At 55.5% G+C, this 22,138-nt stretch overlaps 1 protein-coding gene across 3 annotated transcripts in view; it reads left to right on the top strand.

Annotated features, from left to right (window-relative positions):
* CDIN1 (CDAN1 interacting nuclease 1) overlaps nt 1-22,138 on the top strand; it is an 85,600-nt gene that overhangs the window by 53,654 nt on the left and 9,808 nt on the right. For 2 of the 3 annotated variants that reach the window (XM_029077878.2, XM_029077879.2), the window contains 2 exons: nt 1,696-1,761; nt 2,247-2,352. In XM_029077878.2, the coding sequence (XP_028933711.1) occupies nt 1,696-1,761; nt 2,247-2,352 (172 nt within the window). Of the gene's footprint in view, nt 1-1,695; nt 1,762-2,246; nt 2,353-3,506; nt 3,906-22,138 lie in introns of those variants that run through there. The other variant, XM_039913908.1, reaches the window with a different exon arrangement.

Here is a 22,138-nt window from a genome sequence, read left to right as displayed (position 1 = left end):
GGACGGGCAGATAGAGACACGAGGTGCTTTACTGGGCGCCTGCCAGGAGTGGGGTTCTAGATCGAACACAGGAACCTGCCCGCTACGTTAGAGTCACGTCGCCTGCCCTCGAGGAATTTAATCTCTGTCCTGGGGGGTGTGGTGTTTAGGCCCCCTAATGCAGCGCTGATCTTGCCCCAACGAAAATTCAACCAGTTTTTCAGACTTGCCTATCAAGCCCGGGAGCGAAAGCCCCAACTTGTCCCAACGTTTCCCAGAGGATTCTCGGATTCCGCTCTAGCCAACCGCCTTTCCGGTTGGACCCCGCGGCTATGGGGGCCATGCCCTCACCCCACCGCTCCAGCCCCGACTTTCTCCGAGTCACCTCCGTCCCCGCAGAATTCCGGCCGAGACTCCCGACGGCCGTCTTTGAGTTCCCCGGGTGCGGAGGGTTTAGGGGAGCATTTCCGACGCCGGCGGCCAGTCCGGCAGAGCGTCCCTCCCCCCGGCCCGCCGTCACGGACGGGCCTCCCCAGTGGGGTCCCGCTGGCCGGGAGGAGGCCGACCCGCCCGGGCGCTCCCCACCGCCCCCGACCGACGGAGGCCAAAGCGTCGGCCGGGGAAGCTCCTGTCTCGGGCTGATAAATGAATTGGAAATAAGCCACCTCACGCCGGGAACGGGCCATTAATTTTAATCAAAGGGGATGCAGAGAGGCGAGAGGAGTGCGTGGTAATGTCAACAGCCCGGTGGGGGTTAAAGCTATCCCGGGCCCTTCCCTGGTCTGTGCGGGGGCTATTAGTCGAGCTTGGGTGAAGACAGAGAGCCTGACTTAGAATTGAATGACCAGGTCACCCGGAAACCTAATGGAGCACACGGCGTTGCAGAAATAACGTGGTAATGGCATTAGAAGTCAAGGACGGCGTACACACGGTGACCAAGGAGGCTGGTCTTTGAATTAAAAAAAAAAAAAAACCACCCCACCGGCAGACAAGTTTTCCCAACTTCATCTCTCGTCTGAGGAGGCCGCTGGTGTCTGCAAAGGATCAAGGGATCGGGCAGATTTAGAGCGCTCTTCCCGGCCTCTTTGCGATGCCGGGTTCGTAGGGGCCGGGGTAAAAGGCTAGGGTAGGCCCAAGGCGGCTTGTAAGCAGCTGGATTAAGTAGCCGAGTTAAGCAGGAGAGTTCATTCCCCCCACACTCCCCACCACACACTTCTGCCACCGTCTCCTCCTCCCTAAAATCTTCCTTCTGGAGAGTGAACCTTTCTGTCCTTCTCCCAGAGTCCTTCAGCCGGGCAGGAAGCTGCCGCCGTGCTGGGCCCGCCCAGAGTGGCAGAGCGGGAGAGGTTAATCATCCTCGCGATTGGGAGCGGCGGGGGGCCCGGGGCGGGGAGGGGAAGACGAGACGAGACGGTCTCCCCTCGCAGTTGGCAAATCCCTTTCTTTATTTTGAGTGTTTTCAGTCACCCGACAGCACCGCGTGACAGCTCGAATTAATGATGTTTGTAATGAAGACACAGAATCACCGAGTTGATCCAGCAGGTCCGGGGTTGGCCGGGGAGAAAGAAGGCCGTCCGCCGGCCCGGCGCCGGGCACCCCGGATGGCCCCGGGCCCGCACACGCCCGTATACCGGGAACGGGAGCCGTACCCCGCCCCCCTACCGCCGCCTCGCTTGCAGAGCCCCCTTTAAGTCGGACCGACCGTTTTCCCCGCAGACGAGGATCAGCTGCGAGCCGAGGGCTACGACAAAACGCCGGACTTCATCTTGGAGGTGCCGATTGGTGAGTCCTCACGCCCCTTGGGGGAGAAGCGGGAGGGACCGTCGGGAGCCAGTGCCGGTTTCAATCCGCGCCCCTCGATGCCGGCAAATGGGACCCGTTGAAGCAGACTAGCTGCAATTCCCTTCCCAGCGGGATAGACGCACGGCGGCCTGAAAAGCCCCCGCCCATCCGATTAAACCGCTTCCGTGGCTGACGACTCTGGAAAATGGGCCAGGGAGCGGGCCTCGTGGCCACCGGCCAGACTTTCCTCCGAGGGAGAGGGCCGGGGTGGTGGACCTGAGCCAGGGTGATGGGCACATCGACCCTCCCGGTGACCCCGGGGGTGACCAGACTGTAAAACTGCAGTGGTTGACGGCGGGCGTGAGTACCGTGGGCCGGTGGGTTCGCCCGCCCCCAGACACAGTGGGGACCCCAGCCGGGGCATTCCCGCTAGACCCCCGCTCTCCCATCCACCCAGCCTCTTAACCAGAACTCTCTTCTCTTAGCGGTGGAGGGTCACGTGGTCCACTGGATTGAAAGCAAAGCCTCATTTGGTGATGAATGCAGCCACCAGGTCTACCTGCATGACCAGTTCTGGAGCTACTGGAATAGGTAAACCTCCGCGATTTTCCCTCCGAGATGAACGAGGCGGCACCCGCATCTCATCAGAGCAAATATTCCGTCGAGCGGGTGAGATCACAGGGCCTGGATTAATGGGTCCGTCTCCCGCTGGGCCGCCATCCCCAGTGCCAAGCTGGGGTCAGCGCGGGGAGACGGGAACGGGGACGGCGCTCTGGGTCTTTGGAGGATCCGTCGGGTGCGAGGGGTCGCCGGGGACCCCTCAGTTCTCCGGCATCACCTCTGGTGTCCATCTCCCCCCCGGGACTGTAAACCCCTGGAAGGCAGGGATTGTTTCTTCTAATTCTCTATGCTCCCTAGCGCTCAGTACAGTGCTGTGCACACAGCAGACCGTAAGCTCCTCGAGTGCAAAGAGCGTGTCTACTAATGGTCATTTTCTCCCAAGCGCTCAGTACCGCTCCTTGTCCACGGAGACCGTAAGCTCCTTGAGGGTAGGGATTGCGTCTGCTGACTCTAGCGGCGTCTCCCAAGCGCTCAGGACCCAGAAGAGGGAAGGTCCTCGATGTCCCAGGCTGACCCCGGGGGAAGAGAGGGAGGGTTTGGATTGAGTGGCCATTTCTACGAGGTGTCCGGTTCAGCCCGTTCTGGAGAGGAAGCAGCGATCAGTCAGTCAATCAGTCCATCCGCCCGTGGTATCTATCGATTGGCGGGGTGGGGCGACGTGGCGGGGGCGGGAGTCGGAGGACCCGCCGGCCCGGGACTCTCCGCATCCGGCGTGTTCCGAGCGCAGAGGCAGGGCACGGAAACCATCTGCCCGACTCCCGGAACCAGCCGGCGTCTTTTGAGTTGTGTTTGTCAAGGCGCTCGGAAAACCCACTCATGCATCCCCTCGCCCCGGCCGCGGCTGGAGCCCCCAGACCGGAAAGGTCACTTCCCTTCCCGCGCCGTGACGGCTCGTTGACATATTTTGACACCCCGGGAGAACGCGGAAAGGTTCTGACCTATCGGAGCGCTAGGGGCCGGGGGTGGAGGGAGCAGTCTGACACACAGTCAATTTCTTTCCTTTCCTCTCGCCTCCCCGTGTCTCCCTCCCGGCCCCCCCTCCCCCCGAGCCTCGCGACGCAGAGTTTCGTCCTTCCGTCCGGCTCCTTTTCTTCCCTGCAGCTAAGCAGAAATTAACCTTTCAGGGTGATCGCGAGCGGTCTCGTGGCATGAAGTTGCATCAGTTCCTGGACCATTAAGATTATGGTGAATGGAGGCCGTCGGTGTTTGCGAGAGAAAAGCTAATGAATTGTGAGATACGGTGGGTTTAATGGTAGCTTGGGGAAGAAAACAAATTCGTCAGGGACTTAGGGTGGTTTTTTTTTGTGACTGAAAAACTCGGTATCAATCGGGCGGGCCGTTGAGCGCCTACTGCTTGCAGAGCAATGTGCTGAGCGGCTACTGGGGGCCGAGCACGGTCCCGACTGCTGGGTGCAGAGTGCTGTGCTGGGCACCTACGGGTCGATGCCCGTCGGACTGGGCCCCTACTGTGTCGAGACTGCCAGAGAGGGCATTAAAAATAGCAGCAGCATTTGTGAAGCACATACTTGGTGTGGAGCCCTGTATTAGGCCCTTGGGGAGTCCAGTATAAAGAAGCGACACATTTCCTGTTCGCAAAGCGTTTATAGTGTCACTGGGGAGAGAGGAGCAGCGGGGCCTAGTGGAAAGAGCACGGATCTGGGAGTCAGAGAACCTGGGTTTTCATCCAGACTCTGCCACTCAATGCTGGGTGTCCTTGGGTAGGTCACTTCACTTTTCTGTGCCTCGGTTCCTTCACCTGCACAGTGGGAGTTCAAAACCTATTCTTCCTCCTGCTTAGGTTGTGAACACCCTGTGGGACCTCTACCCCTGTATCTACCCCTGGGCTTAGCGCAGTCCTTAGTACATAGAATACAACTCTCATTTTTCTTACTGGGGAGACAGACATAAAAATATTTTACCAATAGAGGGGTCAGAATAAATCAAGTAGGCATAGACATATTTCCTTGAGTGCTGAGGAGGGTGTAAATAGGTTCAGAAAAGGAGCGTGGCGCAGTGGATAGAGCTCGAGCCTGGGAGTGAGAAGGACTGGGATTCTAATCCCGATTCCGCCCACTGCGTGACCCTAGAAAAGTCACTTAATTTCTCTGTGCCTCAGTTCCCTCATCTTAAAATGGGGATTAAGACTGAGCGCCCCACGTGGGATATGGACTCTCCAATCCGGTGCTTAGAACAATACTTGGCACATAGTAAGTGCTTAACAAATTCCATAATTATTATTATTATTGTTACCCAGTGCTTAGAACAGTGACAGGCACATAGTAAGCGCTTAAGAAATACCACATTTGAAAAAAAGATGCTAGCAATGGGGGCTGGGAAATCAATCAGGGACGTCTTTGTGGAGGAGGTGGGATTTGGGGAGGGATCCGAAGGTTGGGAGAGCTGCGAGGCGGGCGGGTTTCTGTCTGAAGGAGAGAAAGAGGGAGTTCCATGCTGAGGGGACGGCCAGGGCCAAGGGAGGGAGGCGGGAGAGTCGATGAGGAGGGTCGAATTGGGAGCAGTGAAGACAGCCAGTCGGGGAATAGTGGGAAAAAGAGCAGAGGGATGAGCCGGGTGGGGCCGGGTGGTGGAGAGCCTGGAAGCCGGAAGGGAGGAGATTTGGTCAGATGCGGAGAGACACGAGGAGCCAGCGGAGGGTTTTGAGGCGGCGCAGCTAGAGACGTGGGCCGAACGACGCTTGGGGAAGACCGCCCCTGCGGCGGCAACGGAGGTACAGACCGGTACAGAGGCCAGCGAGGAGGCTGACGCGCTGGTCTAGCCATCATCCTAAGCGCTTGGAAGAGTCAGCAGTGGCTCAGTGGGCCAAACTCAGTGCTTGGCAGGGTGGAACCCTTGGCGTTTTCCTCTGGCTCGCTTGCTGTTCCTCTCCCAGGGTTGGCCTGGCCCAGGGGCCAATTGCCCGGGTCCCCCTCGCCATCCCTGTGCGGCCACGGCTCCTATTTCCCCGGCGGCGTTTCCCTCTGGGCAAGATGAGCATGGTCACGTATGTCCAACCTGGGCCGACAGCCCGGACCGTGCCCCACCCTCGAAGGGCTGAGCCGCGGGTCCCCCCCGACCCCGGCGCCATCCCCTTGCCCGGTCCTGGGTCGTTTTTATCTGACATTCCCTCTTGTCATTTAGCCTGTGCATCTCCCAGTGGGGAGCCTCCGTCTACGTGGAAACTGGTGGAAAAAAGAAGTCTCCTCACCCGATCACTTTTATTGCATATTTTCCCCTAATAAGGTTGGGCTTTCTTGCTGAAATTCCAGGGACCAAATCTTTCTCCATTTTCACCCCAGCCCCCGCCTTTCAAATTCTTTGCGGGCGGCTCAGATCTATTGGAATTGACCAGGGAGGACAGAGGAAGAACCCCAGTCGGTTTATTTAGAACAATAATAACGATAGTATTGATACCACTATTAATAATAATGGTATTTGTTAAGTGCTTACTATGTGCTGAGCACTGTTCTAAGCACTGGGGTAGATACAAGGTAATCACTTGGGGCTCACAGTCTTAATCTCCATTTTCCAGATGAGGTAACTGAGGCACAGAGAAGTTAAGTGGCTTGCCTAAAGTCACGCAGCAGACGAGTGGCCGGGGGCGGGATTAGAACCCATGACCTCTGACTCCCAAACCCGGGCTCTTGCCACTAAGCCACACTGCTTCTCTAATAGTGTTTGTTAGGTGCTCCCTATGGGCTAAACACTGTTCTAAAAGTATGGATAATCAATCGATGGTATTTTTTGGGCACTTACTATGTGCAGGGCGAGTACAGCGCAACAGAGTTAGCCATTCCCTGCCCATACGGGCTTAGAGTCTAGAGGGGGAAACAGACATTAATGTGAATAAATAATTTGTAGTACGTCATTTAAAGACACGTAGTTACTTAGGTAAGTGCTGTGGGGTTGGGGCTGGGATGAATATCCAGAGTCCAAAGGTCACAGATTCAAAGGCTATAGATAAGGTCACAGGGAATCGGATCGGACCCAGTCCCTGTGACACACGGTGCTCACTGTGTAAGTTAAAGGAGAACAGAATGTATTAGAGCGCTTTAAAGAACTCTATCACCTCGCCCTTTCCTACCTCACCTCCCCAGTTTCCTACTACAACCCAGCCCGCACACTTAAATCCGCTAACGCCGACCTACTCACTGTACCTCGATCCCGTCCGTCTCGCCGCTGACCTCTCGCCCACGTCCTGCCTCTGGTTTGGAATGCGCTCCCTCTTCATAGCCGACGGATGATCACTCTTCCCCACCTTGGGAGCCTGATTAAAATCGCATCTCGTCCAAGAGGCCTTCCCTAAGTCTTCATTTCCTCTTCTCCCACTCCCTTCTGTGTCGCCTTTGCGGTTGACTCTGCACCCTTCGTTCACCCTTCCTTCAGCCCCGCGGCACTTCTTTACATATCCATAATTCATGTATTTATATCGATGTCCGTCTCCCCCTTTAAGCTCGTCGTGGGCAGGGAGCGTGTCTGCCAACTCTGTCATCTCGTACTCTCCCGAATGCTTAGTCCGGTGCTCTGGACACAGTGAGCGCTCAATAAATATGATCGATTGATATTAGAGGCAGTGTTGACTATATACTGACCATGTGCAGAGTGGTGGTCTAATGTTGGGGGAGAGTGTAAGACACAATCCCTCCCTGCAAGGAGCTTACCGTCTAACGAAAGAGAAAGAAACGCAGTGAGGTTGTAAGCTCCTTGATGGCAGAGATCGTGTTTGCCAACTCTGTTGTCCTCTCCTAGGCGTCCAGTACAGCGGCCTGCCTGCAGTAAGTGCTCAGTAAACCCCACGGATTGACAGGAGAAAGAAATGCATCCGGCTGACCGCGAAATGGAAGGCAGGATCGGGTCTCGGGGGCAGCGTGAGCCCCAGATCATGCTGGGTTCTGGTGAAACCCCTTCGGGGCCAGCGAGGGCCTCTCCGGGAGTCCCGTCCAAGGTCACCCCCGGTCCCGCCTGTCCGGATCCCGTCCCTGGGCTCCGGCCCGGCCGCCCTCACCCCGCTGTAGCTGTACATTGTGGCCGACTCTCTCGACGGCGACAGGGGCCGAGGCCTCGATCCGAAGCATTTTGTCTCCGATCCCGCTTTCTCTCCTCTAATTAGTTCATTTACATTTTCCAAATTAAGGGCAAAACTCAGACAGAACAAAGGCGGGGAGCGAATCGCAGCATTAACTAACCTATATTTGTATCTGCCAAATTTAAGTTAATTAGAAATTGAGACCGCTGTTTGTTTTATCTGTCAAAAGAGCTCATCTTTTTGCAAAAAAAAAAAAAAAGAAAAGAAAGAAATCCAGACACACTTTCCTCTCCCCACCCCTCCAACCCCCACCCCCAACATTTATCATCTCAATAATAGTCTCGCCAAGATGGCAGCCTCGTAATAAACTCTTTTCGGTGGCGTGAGGGGCAATGAAGCATGCTTGTGAAGGCAGCGAAAAATGTCTCTCGCTGGCTACGTGACTGTGATGGCTTCAGATTCAGTGGACATCCTTCAGTCATCAATCTCCTTAGTAGCCTCTTACACATCTGAATATTTTGATCGATGATCTAATAATTGAGTTATCTATCTTTCTAACTATCGGAGTTGCCTAAAAATTATTCTCACATGCTACTGAATATTAAATATATTAGGCGCCCAGTAAATTTTTCACGGAAGGGCCAAAGGGTGGAGGAATTTTATTATTCCATAAACATCTCTTAATGTATCGAGAAGCGCGCGGATCTTCAACCTTTGGCCCCGCTCGGAAGACGCAGGTGAATTAGAAAGAGTGAAAAGTCAAAACCCGGTTGCCCGGATTGCCGTGATAATGATAACAATCACGATGATGATAAAGATCGGCGTTCAGGGAGGTAGAAGACAGCTGTTAGTAGCAAGGAGGATTAGCCGAGCTTCCTCCTTTAAAATCTCTCAAACAGGTCACCTCCTCCAAGAGGCTTCCCCCGATTAATCCTTCACTCGCCTTCCTAGTTAAGCTGGCCATCATCCCAGTCATCTCGGCAAATGCTGCTCTCTCTCTCCCCCCTCCCCTCCACTCTCCCTCTCCCCCCCTTCCTTTCTTCTCTCTCTCTCTTTCCCCCTTTGATTTATTCCCGCCACGCCTGGAATTGCTATCGATCCTCTCCCTCTCGACTCCTTTCTAGAATCGCGGCATTTACTAGGCGCCGAGGCCCAGAGAGGTTAAGTGACTCGCCTGAAGTCACCCAGCAAGCCGGAGGGCAAAGCCGGGACCCGAACCCCGGCGCCCCCCCCCATCCGGGCCCCGGCCCGACGGAGCAGTGACGTCGGGGGAGGAGAGAGGCGGCTCTTCGGTCCGATCGGCCGACATCTGCGCTCCCCGTGTGTGCCCGCGGACACCCTCGCCTCATCCATCACCTCTGTTTGAGGCGGCCCCCGGGAGCTGGGCCTTTTGTTTTCGGTGATAAATATGAGGTCCGTCGCGGCCGCTCCTGGGCGAGGGAGCCGCCATTTCCATCTGAATCGCCTGCGCGGCCCTGCCCCTCTCCCGGGTGGCGTGGGCGACGAAGGAGGCTTTCGTTTGGCTCGGGGGAGGGGGGCGGCAGAGGAAGGGCCGGCTGAGATCCCGGGGAGGTGGCGTCGGGGGTCCCCCGTGACAAGCAAGACGACGGTCGGCCCCCACCTCGGGCCCCCGGCCCTGCGGCTCCCGTATCCCCCGCCGACGCTTCCTCCGTCCTTGTCCGGGCCCCGCGCGGCCCGCGGTCAATCAGTCAACCGGTCGGTCGTATTAATTGAGCGCTTATTGTGTACAGGGCACTGTACTAAGCAGTTGGGGGGTGACAACACAGCGTAGACACATTCTCTGCCCACAACGAGCGGACAGTCTAGAGCGGGAGACACACGTGAGCTTAAATTGCGGTTATTCATTCATTCATTGGATCGTATTTATTGAGCGCTTACTCTGTGCGGAACAGTGTACTAAGCGCTTGGAATGTACAGTTGGGCAACAGATAGAGGCAGTCCCTGCCCAACAACGGGCTCTGGAAGTAAGTGCCATGGGGCTGGGGGTGGGAGGTGAATAAAGGGAGCATGTCACGGAGACGCAGAAGGGAGAGGGAAAAGAAGAAATGAGGGCTTAGTTAGGGCAGGCCTCTTGGAAGAGGTGTGCCTTCAGTAAGACTTTGAGGTGAGGAGAGTAATCGTAGGATATGAAGAGGGAGAGTTTCCAGACCAGAGGCAGGATGAGGGCAGGGTGAGGGGTCGGTGTGAGAGAGATGAGATCGGGCAACGGTGAGTAGTTAGGCCTCAGAGGAGCAAAGTGGGCAGGCTGGGTTGAAGTAGGAGAGCGGTCGGGCTGATGGCCGCTCGACTCTCCTCCGGTCTGGCTAAAGGCGCCCAGGGCCACGTCGCCATCTCCAGAGACTGAACCCGTTATCTGGGTGGATTCAGCTTGACGTTGGGGACCTCGGTGTCGGGGGGCAGCCAGGCACACGCACGTGGATGTTTGTGGGTGAGGTCGGGGGTTCATCCAATCGATCAGTGGCATGTATCGAGCATTTACGGCGTGCAGAGGGCGGTACTAAGCGCTTGGAAGAGTACAATACAACAGAGTTGGTAGACGCGTTCCACGCCCAGAAGGTCTAGAGGAGGAAAAAGATGTTAATATAAATAAATAAATTATGGATACGGCTGTAAGGGCTGTGGGGCTAAGGGTGGAGTGAATATCAAGTGCTTAAAGGGCACAGATCCAAATGCATAGGTGACTCAGAAGGGAGAGGGAATGGGGGAAAAGGGGGCTTAATCGGTGAAGGCCTGTTGAAGGAGATATGATTTTAGAAGGTGGGGTTGGCATTAGAAGAACGAGGTGAGGTAGGAGGAGAGCAGATTGAGTGCTTTAAAGCCGCCGGTTAGGAGTTTCTGTTTAATGCCGAGGTGGATGGGCAACCCCTGGAGGTTCTTGAGGAGTAAGGTGGTTCGGACTGAATGTTTTTTTAGAAAAATAATCCGCGCAGCCGAGTAAAGCGTGGACTCGAGTGGGGACAGCCAGGAGGCGGGGGGTTAGTGAGAAGGCTGATGCAGTAATCAAGTGGGCTAGGATAAGTGCTTGGATCAGTATAGTGGCAGAGTAGATGAAGAAAAGGGTGACTTCTAGAGATGCTGCGAAGGTCCAAATGACAGGACCAATTTATCCGCTTCCCCGAAGCACGTCCCCATTTATGCATCTTTCCCCGGAAGAAGCATTTTGACACTCGGGCTTTGTCTTGTGTGTCCAAAGGATTGCCGGCGGGCCCACCGGATCCCGCCCCTCACCGCCTGCCTCCCTCTCCTCCCCTCCTGGTTGGGGGGGGGGGGGTCTCGGCGATGGTTTTCACCCAAGCCGTGTTCGTCTGGGGTAGTCCCCTTTGACGTCTCACAGCCTGCATGTGTTCCGGCTGCTTTCGGCTTCTTCCCGTGGCACGCGTCCCTGAAATTGCACCGTGGCCTAGTGGAGAGAGCACGGGGTCTGGGAGTCGGGAGGACCCGGGTTCTAATCCCGGCTCTGCCAGTTTGCTTGCCGTGTGACCTGGGGCAAGTGACTTCACTTCTCTTTGCCTCAACTGTAAAATGGGGATAACTGTTCTGTCTCCTAATTAGACTATGAACCCCATGTGGGACAGGGACTGTGTCCAACCTAATTAACTTGTCCGTACCCCAGCACTTAGAACAGTGTTTGACACATAGTAAGCACTTAACAAATACCATTATTTAAAAAAAAAAATTGCCCACATTAGCACTAAGCAGTGCTTCTCTGAGCAGGGGTCCTGGCAGCCTCCCCCTCAACCCTGCCGGGGTAACAGAGTGTCAGCACCCCTAGTCCCCGCCAGAATACTGTACTAAGCGCTTGGGAGGCTTTCAGTCTAATGGATCGATCTCTACAGTGAGGTCCCCATATTGGTTAGAACCCCCCGGGGTACCTCGCCCGCGGTCGTCTTACTAAAGCAGCTTCAGAAAAAAGGGACGTGGACAGAAGTCAGAAGCAGTCGGAACATTTGCAGACTCTGAGATGTCAATGGTAGTAATAATAATAATAATTTTTAAAATGGCATTTATTAAGTGTGTACTTATGTACCGAGCACTGTGCTAAGCCTCGACGTAGGGAGATAATCAGATCTAACACAGTCCCCGTCCCACACTGGGCTCACAGTCTAAAGGGGAGGGAGAGCAGAGAAGGAAAACTGACCTGGAAAGGATGTGACCGCACTACCCAAGAGCCTCGGGCAGTCCAAGGACCTGGGTTCTAATCCCTGCTCTGCCTCCTGCCTGCTGTTTGAACTTGGGCAAGTCACTTAGCTTTCTCATCTGTAAAATAGGGAGTCAATATCCGTTTTTCCTCCCCCTTAGACTGTGGAGCCCCATGTGGGACGGGGACTGTGCCCAACCTGATTTATCTTCTATCAACCCTAGCGCTTAATACAGTGGTGGGCACGTAATAAGCGCTTAACAGATACCACGATTTTTGCTATTATTATTAGAGATGATCAGATCTCCATCCTCCCTCCCTTTTTGACTGTGAACCCCGGGTCCAGTCTGCTTCTCCTGATTCACAGGAAGTGCTTAATAAATACCGGTCTTACCATCTTTAAGATTACTAAAGAGACAAAGGTCTACCATTAGCCAGGATTGGCTCCCGTGGAGGTTTGCGGCGTTCCACACAGTGGCAGCCATTTGCTAAGACCACCTACTCCCGATTTACATAGGAAGCAAGCGGGAGCCTCATTATCACAACCCATTCCCCACCACCACGGCACGACAGCATGCCCCGAGGCGGGGGCCCGGGACAAGGCCCCCCCCCGAGACCCCCGACACTCTCCCGCAACACGGAGAGGCAGCGTCCCCGGTGGGTTTCAGGCCAGGGTTCATCAGCTGCAGGATTCATAAAGGGCACGTGTTCCCGGTTGAGGTCGTGAGGCCTCGGGTGGAGGCTCGGAAAGGTTGGAGCCGATAAAAGCCGCCCGCAGCTCGAGGAAGCGACTCTAGATTCTAAGCTCGTCGTGGGCAGGGGATGTGTCCGTTTATTATCGTGTCGTACTCTCTTAAGCTCTCAGTACGGTGCTCCGTACTCAGTAAGCGCTCAATAAATATGATTGACTAACTGACGGCAGAGGCCCGGCACGTAAGGCGGCCGCTCCCCTTCTCACTCCGTTGGAGTTAACACTCTAGGGGTCGATCTTTCAAAACTCTGCCGCTTCCGGTTATCAAAACGGACCCTTAATTGGCCATCGTCCGCATCATCCTCAAGGCCCCTTCATTTGAATTTTTGACCACTCGATCTCAGATTATCTCACGGTTGCAGGTTTCCATTTGGTTCCATTTATGGCCATCCCATATTTCACATTTTCAGACTGTTCCTCACCGACCTGTTTGAAGTTTTATTAGCTAAAGCTGCCAGTAGGAGAGACTAAAATCCAAGTCTCTCATTGGTTCATTTACATTTTTATTCAACCCAAATGCCACCAGAGTAGGTTAAACTCTCATTTTCCTTTTTTTCCCCACGCACACCTAATTCTCATCAGCTCCACACCGGTTCTCTGAATATCTCCGGCCACCTCTCTCCTCCACGGTGCCCCACGAGGACCGTCGGACTCACACAGCGTGCCAGGAACCGAATGAAATATCTTCCACTGCCCAGATTCGATTTCCCCGCAGCCAGTCCGCCCTGCTAAGTGAGCGCCTCAAAGAAATTTAAAAAACCTTGAAAGAAGCGCTAACCGATGTGTTGGCTTCTCCCCGCTTCAGGCATGTGAAGGGACGAGTCAGTTTTCAGTCGATCAATCGGTCATATTTATCGGGCCCTTTCTGAGTGCTCTGCGCTTGGAAGAGTTCGGGTGTAGTTTCCGAAAAGTGGTTAGCAAATTTGGTGAGTTCTTGGAGAACGAAGGGTACAGATACAAACCAGCCAAACGCTGAGGGGGAAATGTTCCTCCTCTTTTGGTTCAAAGGCAAGCGTAGATCTCCAGAGCTCGAGCGGTGGGAATTGTCCCGATTTGGAGGTTTGATGGAGTAGGTTGTTTATTCCTTGGCGATCTGAAGGTCATTTCGGTAGATCTATGGGAAAAGCCCCTCCCACCCTGCGTCGTAGGACTACTCACCAAGGGCTTTTCGGAGGATTGGGAGAGGCCTTTCTTATCTGGCCGAAAAAGAAACTTGGGCCCTCCCCACTTTCACGGTGTACGACTGTGTTTTTGTGAGGTTGGGTCTGCTCACGACCATGATCTTCTGGGGTGGGAAAGGGGGAAAAAAACCATCAAGCCGATCCGTTGTGTGTACGCCATCTTGGCTTCCGGTAGAGCTCAGGGCCCCCCTTCCGGGGCACGATTTTGACAACTTGCAGAAACGTTCTCCTTTCTGTCTTCTTGGTGTCGGCCTGGAGGAAGGAAGTGAAATGAGCGTTATTCCCGGCCAGAGGGTGGGGGTCGTGGGAATCCTTCTGGGGGGCGGGGACTGCAACCTCCGTGCGTTGTGGCCTTTGTAGATGGGGAGCGGTCTGCCTGCTCGTGCTTTTCTTCCGATCCGTCACCCAGTCGCTTCCGTCGCCACCTTCGTTCCCAGAGCCACCTGCTTCAGGCCCGTTTTTCCCTCCTCTTGTTTCCTTTGCCTCTTTGAGAAACCATCTCCACAAATCTGGTTTCGTGGGTTTCCTGTGTTGTGAAAATCCCTTCCCCCCCCCCCCCAACGCCCCCCACCACTCCCACACTCCCAGCTCAGATCGGATCGGCTTCCGGGATTTGGAGGAGGATCTTTGGAGCTCTTACATCGAGCGACACCGATGTCGGACCGTTTGGGAGGAGTAATTGGATTTGTTAGGCTGGATTAAATCCCAGGTCCACATTGCTTGAATCCGAAAAAAAAGAGTCCCGCCTTTCTCCTTATTTCCCACCTCACCCCCTGGTCCCAACCTCTTAAAGCATCGATTTTAGGTGTCGCTCTGCGACCCGAATGGTTTACAGTGGGCATGGGTGGCGGGGAGAATTTGGCTCGGCTCAGCCCGCTGCGCCGACTTTACATTCCCACAGCTCAGCCTCAGTCTCCTGGATTTCCTCCCCGGGCTTTCGGAAGTGGGGGCGGTTTTCCTAAGGAGGCTTCCGTGTGGCCTCCCCGGCCTACGGTCGGGCGCGGCCAAGCCCGGACGGTCTCTTGGTGCTGGTCCGGGCAGGGCGAGCGCCCTCGCTGGTGGCGCCGCCGCCGCAGGCCCGGGCCAGGGGAAGCGGCCCTCGGCCTCCGCTCCCCGGTGACTGTCCACCGCCGGGAAGGGCGGGGCACGCCGGGACGAGGGCTGGGGAACCGGCGGCCGGAATAAAGCCCGAGGCCCCACGGACGGGCTTTTCAAGAGCGTTCCGGGAAAGGGGTTTAATTAAAAAGCAGAATAGACTTTCCATTTCAAAGAAACCGAAAACAGTGTAAGATTTCCTAACGGCGGCGCCTCCGTAGCGGGGGCCTGGGCCCGACTGAGTCGGCACGCCCGGCTCGCAGAATGGAGGGGGGCTTAGAAATACTTTTCTTTAGATTCCCGATTGGAGGGTTGGGGTGGAAATTCATTAGAGCCAACGGCAGTGTCTTAAAGAAGGCTTTCTCCTTTTGATTCCCGTCTTCGATTAAAATAAGGGATCCGCGCTTTCTCCGTCCCATTAATGAACCGGACAGGAAGCTTCATTACCGAGCTAGGCCGGGCCAATTAGGACCCCCAGATCCCGAGGAAGCCAATGTGCGGCTCAGAATTCATAGGTATAGAAACGGTTCCTGTATTAGCAATCCTCCAGTGCAGGAATTCACACGGCCGGTTCCCTGTCCCCTCCTGAAAGAAGCCGAATTTTTTTCTCGTGCGTGTGTGTGTGTGTGTTTTAGTGTTGTTTCAGAAAGAGGAGCCCATTCAAATCCCTTTTGAATCGAGTCAAAAAGCCTCATTAACACGATTTCTCTGTGCGGCGGGAGCCGGAGCAGCTCTGGCAGCCCGCGGACAGGTTAGCCCGGTGGGACCGTAAGGAATTGTTTACAAATGACCCCGCCTGACCGCCCCTCTCCCAGAGATCGCTCGCTGGCTTGGCCTTCCTTAGGGAAGGCTGAGGCCGCCGGCCCCCCAGGCGCCGATCCAGGGCCGGAGCAGGGCAAGGGGGCTCCGGGCCGAGCCGAGGAGCCGCCGCCGCCGAGGGCACGGGGGCCGGGCCGGGGAGGACCCTGGGGCCGGGGCCCGCTTGGTCAAGTGCGCCAGAACTCTTGAGGCGCGGCGGGCGGCAGGCGACTGAGGCCACGTATCCCCCCGCCAACTGGCAGCGGGCAGAGCTTAATCATTTGCAGAGCATCTGGGGGCTCCTTATTAACAAAAGGATCTGGGCGGCGGCGGCGGCCGATTAAATATCGACAGAGGAAGGGACCGGGCCCCGGGGGCGGAGCGGTCACAGACGGGGTGGCCGTCCGCCTGGACTCCGGCCGGCCCACCCACCATCCAACCTCCTGGGATAAGGAGTGTTGGGGGGACGGGGACCCCGCCCTCGTTACTCCGCACGGCCGGCCTGACGCAGGCAGTGCCTCCGTGGAGTCCGGCGTCTCGTGGTCACAAAGGTGGGTGCCTCCCCCCCCCGGCCCCCTCAGATCGCTCAGATCAGGAGGTGTTGATCATCTTTAAGGAGCAAGGTTGCTGGCAGACCGCACAATGAACTTCTCCTTCCCCTGCCCCTCCAACCTTTGCATTCTTTAGAATCCAGGCCCCTATCAAGATGGGCCACCTCTCTCGAGTTAAGAACTCCAGAAACAGCTTCCGCAGCTCTAACGGAGGTGCGCGCTACCACCCTTGACAAGCCCTAAGCCCCGGGATGTTCCTGGGCTTCCGCCCGGCCCCGGGCCCCTCGCTTGGTGGGGATCCGTTTTTCAAGACCTCCCCAAGCTTGTGAGGTTGACAGAGGCCGCCGGCAGACCCTAATAATCCTTCCAGGATCACAGCCTTGGGAAACGGACAGGACAGACAGACTTTTTTTTAATCCCCTCTCGCCCCCTCCCCTTCCGCCGGACGCATCGTTCACCCTTCAACGGGCCCGGGTCTTCCCCAGCCTTTCGGTGGGAAGCTTCAAGCAGGCTCCCCCGGCCCCCCGTTCACGTTTGGCTAACGGCTGGCCGGGCCCCAGCGGGAGAAAGGGACTGGATAAATTATGTTTGACAACTGGAGTTTAGTGGTTTGGTTATGGGTTGTCTTTGACCATTAAGACAGATCCCCGGCCTCGGCTATCCAGGATTCGATCCTGAGCGAGGCCGCGGACGCTATTGATATCAACATGCCGTTTGTATACAGGATTCCCGATGAGTTTTTAGTTGGTGATTAAGACAAACCAGATGACAGAAATCCAGAAGGTATGTGTGCCTTTGCTCAGCTGCCCCTCAGAGGAGCTCAAAAACTTGACTCACCTGCTTGTGGATTTCTCCTTTTGGGGTTCTGGACTTCTTTGCTTTCTTCCTTTTTTTTTTTTTTTTTATGGAATTTGTTAAGCACTTAGTATATGCCAAGCGCTGTCTAAAGTGCTGAGGTAGATACAAGCTAATTAGGTGAGACGCAGTCCTTGTCCCACATGAGGTTCACGGTCTTAATCCCCATTTTATACAGAGGAGGAAACTGAGGCCCGGAGAAGGGAAAGGATTTACCTAAGGACACTCAGCAAACAAGTGATGGAGCTGGAATTAGAACCCAGGTCCTTCCGATTCCCAGGCCCGGGCTCTATCCATTAGACCACACTGCTTCTCCGGCCGCATGGCTTGTTGGAACGGGGACGGAGCTGGAAGTCGGGAGACCTGGGTTGAACCCCAGCTCTGCCCCTGGCCTGCTATGTGACCTGGGCGACTCTCTGAGCCTCCCTGAGGATCTGTTTCCTCCTTTGGGAAATGGGGATCGGCTTCCTGCTCTCCATCCCTCTGAGATTGGGAATGCCAGGAGGGACGGGGGCTCTGTCCGATCTGATTCTCTTGGGCCTGCACTAGCGTGTAGTAATAATAATGATAATGGTGGTATTTAAGTGCTTCCTGTGCTCCAAGCACTTTACTAAGCGCTGGGGCATAGTCAAGATAATCAAGTGTGAAACAGTCCCGGTCCCACACGGCGCTCCTTGTTTTGAGTCCCCATTCTACAGATGAGGAAACTGAGGCCCAGAGAAGTGAAGTGATTCATCCAGTGCACGCAGCAGGCGGGTGATGGAGCTGGGATCCGAATCCAGGTCCTTTGACTCCCTGGCCTGGGCTCTTTCCACTGGGTCATGCTGTTTATCTTAGTAAGTGCCATTAATATCGTGGTTATTGTTATCATTGCTGTGACTTGTGTGGTTCGATTGTGGCCACCGTTTGGCCTCATGGAAAGCAGGCCACTATTCGGAGGGCGCCACGTCGGTTATCGTTGTACATTTTGAGACGGACACAGGAGGGCGTTCGGGTTCACAAAGGGGAGTTTGAGGAGGGAAATGCAGGCCGGTGGGCAGATGAGGAGAATGGGGCGGGTGGAGCGGGCAGGGCGGACGGGCCCCGGAGGCAGGCGGAAGCGACCAGAACTTGACTTCGGGACAGCCGCGGGCACAGACCGGAACAGAAGTCGGGTCGATCCGACTCAGGTCCCGTCTCCGTTTTCATTTATCATCTTGGTCAGTACCAGGGACTGCATACCGAGTGCTGGACTGGATGCTGGCCGTGTGCAGGATGCTGTACTACATGCCTACTGCGTGCCGAGTGCTGGACTGGGGGGTTACTATGTGCAGAACGCTCTACTTGGCTCCTAGTGCATGCAGAGCACTACCGGGCATCCGCCGTGTGCTGTGTGGAGAGAGTACTGGCCTGGGTGCCTATGTGAGCAAAGTTTCATACTGGCTTTCTACTGTGAACAGAGCACTGTGGGCACCTACTGAGTGCAGAGAACTCTCTCGGGCACCTGTTGTGTACCGGCCAATTGAGTCAGAGTCAGTTGTGTACAGAGCACTGAACTTGTTGATTAGGTGTATACAGTAAAAGTAAAAGTCTTATTCCCGGTCCTTGAGGAACATCCCATCCTTAGATGGGAGGGGAGAGTCAGGAGTGGTCTGTGCCGGATCGGTCGGGGAGAATCGGAGATGGAGACGTGGAGAGGGAAGAGTCGTGGGTGGAGCGGTCCTTGCTGGGTCACTGGGGGACTGTCAAGGGTAGTGGATGGTCCATACTGGGTCACTGAAGAAGAGTCAGGGTTGGAGAGGGGAGAGTCAGGGGTGTGGGGTGGTCCATGGTGGGTCACTGAAGGGAGAGTAAGGGGGTGGAGAGGGGAGAATCGGGGGTGTCGGCTGCTCTGTGCTGGGTCACTGTGGTCGGGGGTGTCAGCTGCTCTGTGCTGGATCCCTGGGAGAAAGAAAGGGTTGGAGAGGGGAGAGGCAGGGGTGTGGGGTGGGCCACGTTGGGTCTCTGAGGGAAAATCAGGGGTGTCGGAAGATCCATCCCCTCCCCAGGTGGGTGTCCAGGAGGGTGACCAGCACCCGATTCCCCCAAACGTCTTGGGGCCGCTGTCAGAGCCAGTCCTGGGCTGGACAGCTTGAGGGGTCCGAGCCAGGAAGCATCTCTCTCAAGGACCAATGTTTTTAATGACTTAGAAGCCAGAATTTCCAGCTGGCTGTCATGGTAGAGCCGGAGGGGGTGTTGCCTAGAAAGCAGAGTCTGGTTTTACAGTCAAGGCAATTGTGTCGTGTCCTCAGGGGAAAATATCACTCAATCAATCAATCAATCAATCGTATTTATTGAGCTCAAAATAGATCTTGTAAAAAAAAAAAAAGGCAACTTTTTTGGGTGATCATTAAACAACCACCGCCAGAAATCTCAATGAACCTTCCAGATTAAGCTCCATACAGGAGGGTCGACCCCCGCGGGTTCATCATGGGCAGTCGGCCTGCTCTCCCCCGCCCGACCCACCAGCACCTTTGCGGACTAACTGGGAGAGACCGGATAGAGCGCTCTCTCTCCCGCAGGTTCATTAGAGGTGAGCAGATTCTTGAAAAGCTGCCAATTATGGGATTCTGAGCAAAGAAATATCAGTGGTTATTTTCACATGTAGCCTTTTGACTTGCCCGGTATTTGCCATGCGCTCCAAGCGCGTTAATCCCTTCAGCTCAAAGATGCTGTAGGTATTAATGGGAAGATTCCAAAAGATTCATATATGAGGCAGCGAAGCTTAGTGGATAGAGCACATGCCTGGGAGTGAGAGGACCTGGGTTCTATTGCCGGCTCTGCCAGTTGCCTACTCTGTGGCCCTGGGCAAACCACCTCAATTCTCTGTGCCTCGGTTTCCGACCTATAAAATGGAGGTGGCTTAGTGGAAAGAGCACGGGCTCGGGGAGTCAGAGGACATGGGTTGTAATCCCGGCTCCGCCCCTTGTCTGCTGTGTGACCTTGGACAAGTCACAACTTCTCTGTGCCTCAGTTACCTCGTCTGTAAAATGGGGATTAAAATTGTGAGCCCCACGTGGGACAACCTGATTACCCCGTATCTACCCCAGCGCTTAGAACAGTGCTTGGCACATAATAAGCGCTTAAATACCGTAATAATAAATCGTCCTCCCTCCAGCTTGAACTATGAGACTCATGTGGGACAGGGACCTTATCCAACCTGATAAATGTGTGCCTTCCCCAGTGCTTAGAGCAGTGCTTGACACATAGTAAGCGCATAACAAATACATTAAGAACAACTGCAAAATGTCGACCTCCGGCTCCCAGATCCCACTGCCCGTTTCCGGGATTCAGCGGTCCAGCACACGCCCGGGCCTCTGCTTCCCGGGATCGGAGCATGTCCTCCGGAGTCCTGAGCTAGCTGGGAATGGGGCCGGGGCCCTGGGAAATGAGTCAGCCCCAAGGACCTCAGCTCCGTGGAAGAACTCTTGGCGGGCCACCATCCATCAATCAGTGTCACCGAGAGTCCTCCTGAATGCGGTGAGCCAGATGAAGCTTTTGGGAGTCTACGGTATAGTAGGACACAATCCCTGACCTCAAAGAGTTTACAGTCTACTGTGTGCAGAGCGCCGTCTTGAGCACTTGGGAGAGCTCAGTAGAGTCGGTAGACCCCATCCCTGCCCTCAGGGAGCTTCCGGTCCCGCGGGAGTCGGAGGGTCTGGGTTCTAATCCCTGCTCTGCCACTCTTCTGTTGGGTGACCTTGGCCAAGTCATTTCACTTCCTCCGGGCCTTGTTTGCTCATCCGTTCTCCTTCCTCCATAGACTGCGAAGCCCCATGTGGGACAGGGACTGCATCTGACCTAATTAACTTGTAGATACCCCAGCACTTAGGACGGCGCTTGACGTATAGTAAGCGCTTAAAAAATACCATAATAATAATCACGATGATAGTAATAATCACACGAAGGCTAGTGAGTAAATACTCCTTCCAGACTGTAAGCCCAGTGTGGGCAGGGATTGTCTCTCTCGTTGCCGAATTGTACTTTCCAAGTGCTTAGTACAGTGCTCTGCACACAGTGAGTGCTCAGTAAATACGATTGAATGAATGAATGAAAGAAATGTATAGTGGCTTTAAGGTGTTGTAGGGGCTTGTGTGTATGTGAGTGTGTAGATGGGGCAAAGTGCTTCAGGGCCCGGGCTACCGCTTCCTCCTCTTTCTCTTCTCCTCCCCCACCCCACCCTCTCACCACCCCAGGGTCCAGGGCAGGGGTGAGGGCGTCTCTATCTGCCCCAAAGCTGCCCCTGCCGGACCCTGCTGGAAGGTGAAGACACGGTGCAGGGGATGGGGGCCCTGAGACAAACTCTCAGGCCTCCGGCGGTCCAGTGGGACGCTCCCCCGGCCCCCCTCCCCAGCCCGGCTTTTGTGGAAGACGCCGATTACGTCATCCTTGGCAAGGCCGGCGAATCCGTGTCCCGCTCCCCCTTCAGTTCCCGCTTTGGATGGCGTCCCCCTCCTCGCCAGCTCCCATTGAATTGGGGCTCAATGGGATTTGCATAGATAGAATGGAGCGGGGGGCGTCTACGCGGGCCAGGGGGCCTGCGGGGGCCCGGTGCTCCGGGCGGAGTGGGGAGTGGGGTGGGGGGGCGTCTGTCCCCCCCCCCCCCCGTGTCGGCCTCTTTCCAGGGCGCTGCCGATAGGCCCCTAAGGGGAGTCGCCCGTTGGACCCGAGCCTGAGAAGCCAAGCCCCGTCGGAGCACCGAGACCAACTCGGAAACCAGCGCTGCGCTGACAACTGCCCTTTTTTAAAAACCCAGCGGGGCAGAGGTTTATGCCTGGTTTCGAATGGTATTTGTTAAGCGCTTACTACGTACTGGGCACCCTACTAAGCGCTGGGGTATATATAAGATCATCGGGATGGACACAGTCCCTAGCCCACATAGGGCTTCACAGTCTTAATCCCCGTTTTACAGATGAGGTAACTGAGTCGTAGAGAAGGTAAGAGACTCACCCAAGGTCACACAGCGGACAGGTGGCCGAGCCGGGATGAGAACCCGGGTGCTTTGACTCCTGGGCCCGGGCTCCTTCCGCTAGGCCACGTTTCTCAGAGTGAAGATTTCCGACCCGTGCGGGGCGGCGAAGCCCGGGGTCTGGAAGATGGACCGGGGCAGAGCTGAGAAGCGGGTCTCACGGAGGTGGTGTGACATCGGACACCACTTCGGCACTGCCTCATTTGCTTACCAACCCCCGCGAGTGGGACAGAAATCAGGGAGCTGCGGGGTAGAGCAGATGCATCGGCGAACGACCGCTCATCTGGGTTTCCCCGGTGGGAGAACGGACCACATCACTCACCAAAGTGAAAAGGAACAGCCTTGTGGCCTAGTGG

Source organism: Ornithorhynchus anatinus, chromosome 13 (assembly GCF_004115215.2).
Source record: "Ornithorhynchus anatinus isolate Pmale09 chromosome 13, mOrnAna1.pri.v4, whole genome shotgun sequence".
NCBI classification, from domain to species: Eukaryota; Metazoa; Chordata; class Mammalia; order Monotremata; family Ornithorhynchidae; genus Ornithorhynchus; species Ornithorhynchus anatinus.
This window is presented reverse-complemented; position numbering and strand designations above follow the sequence as displayed.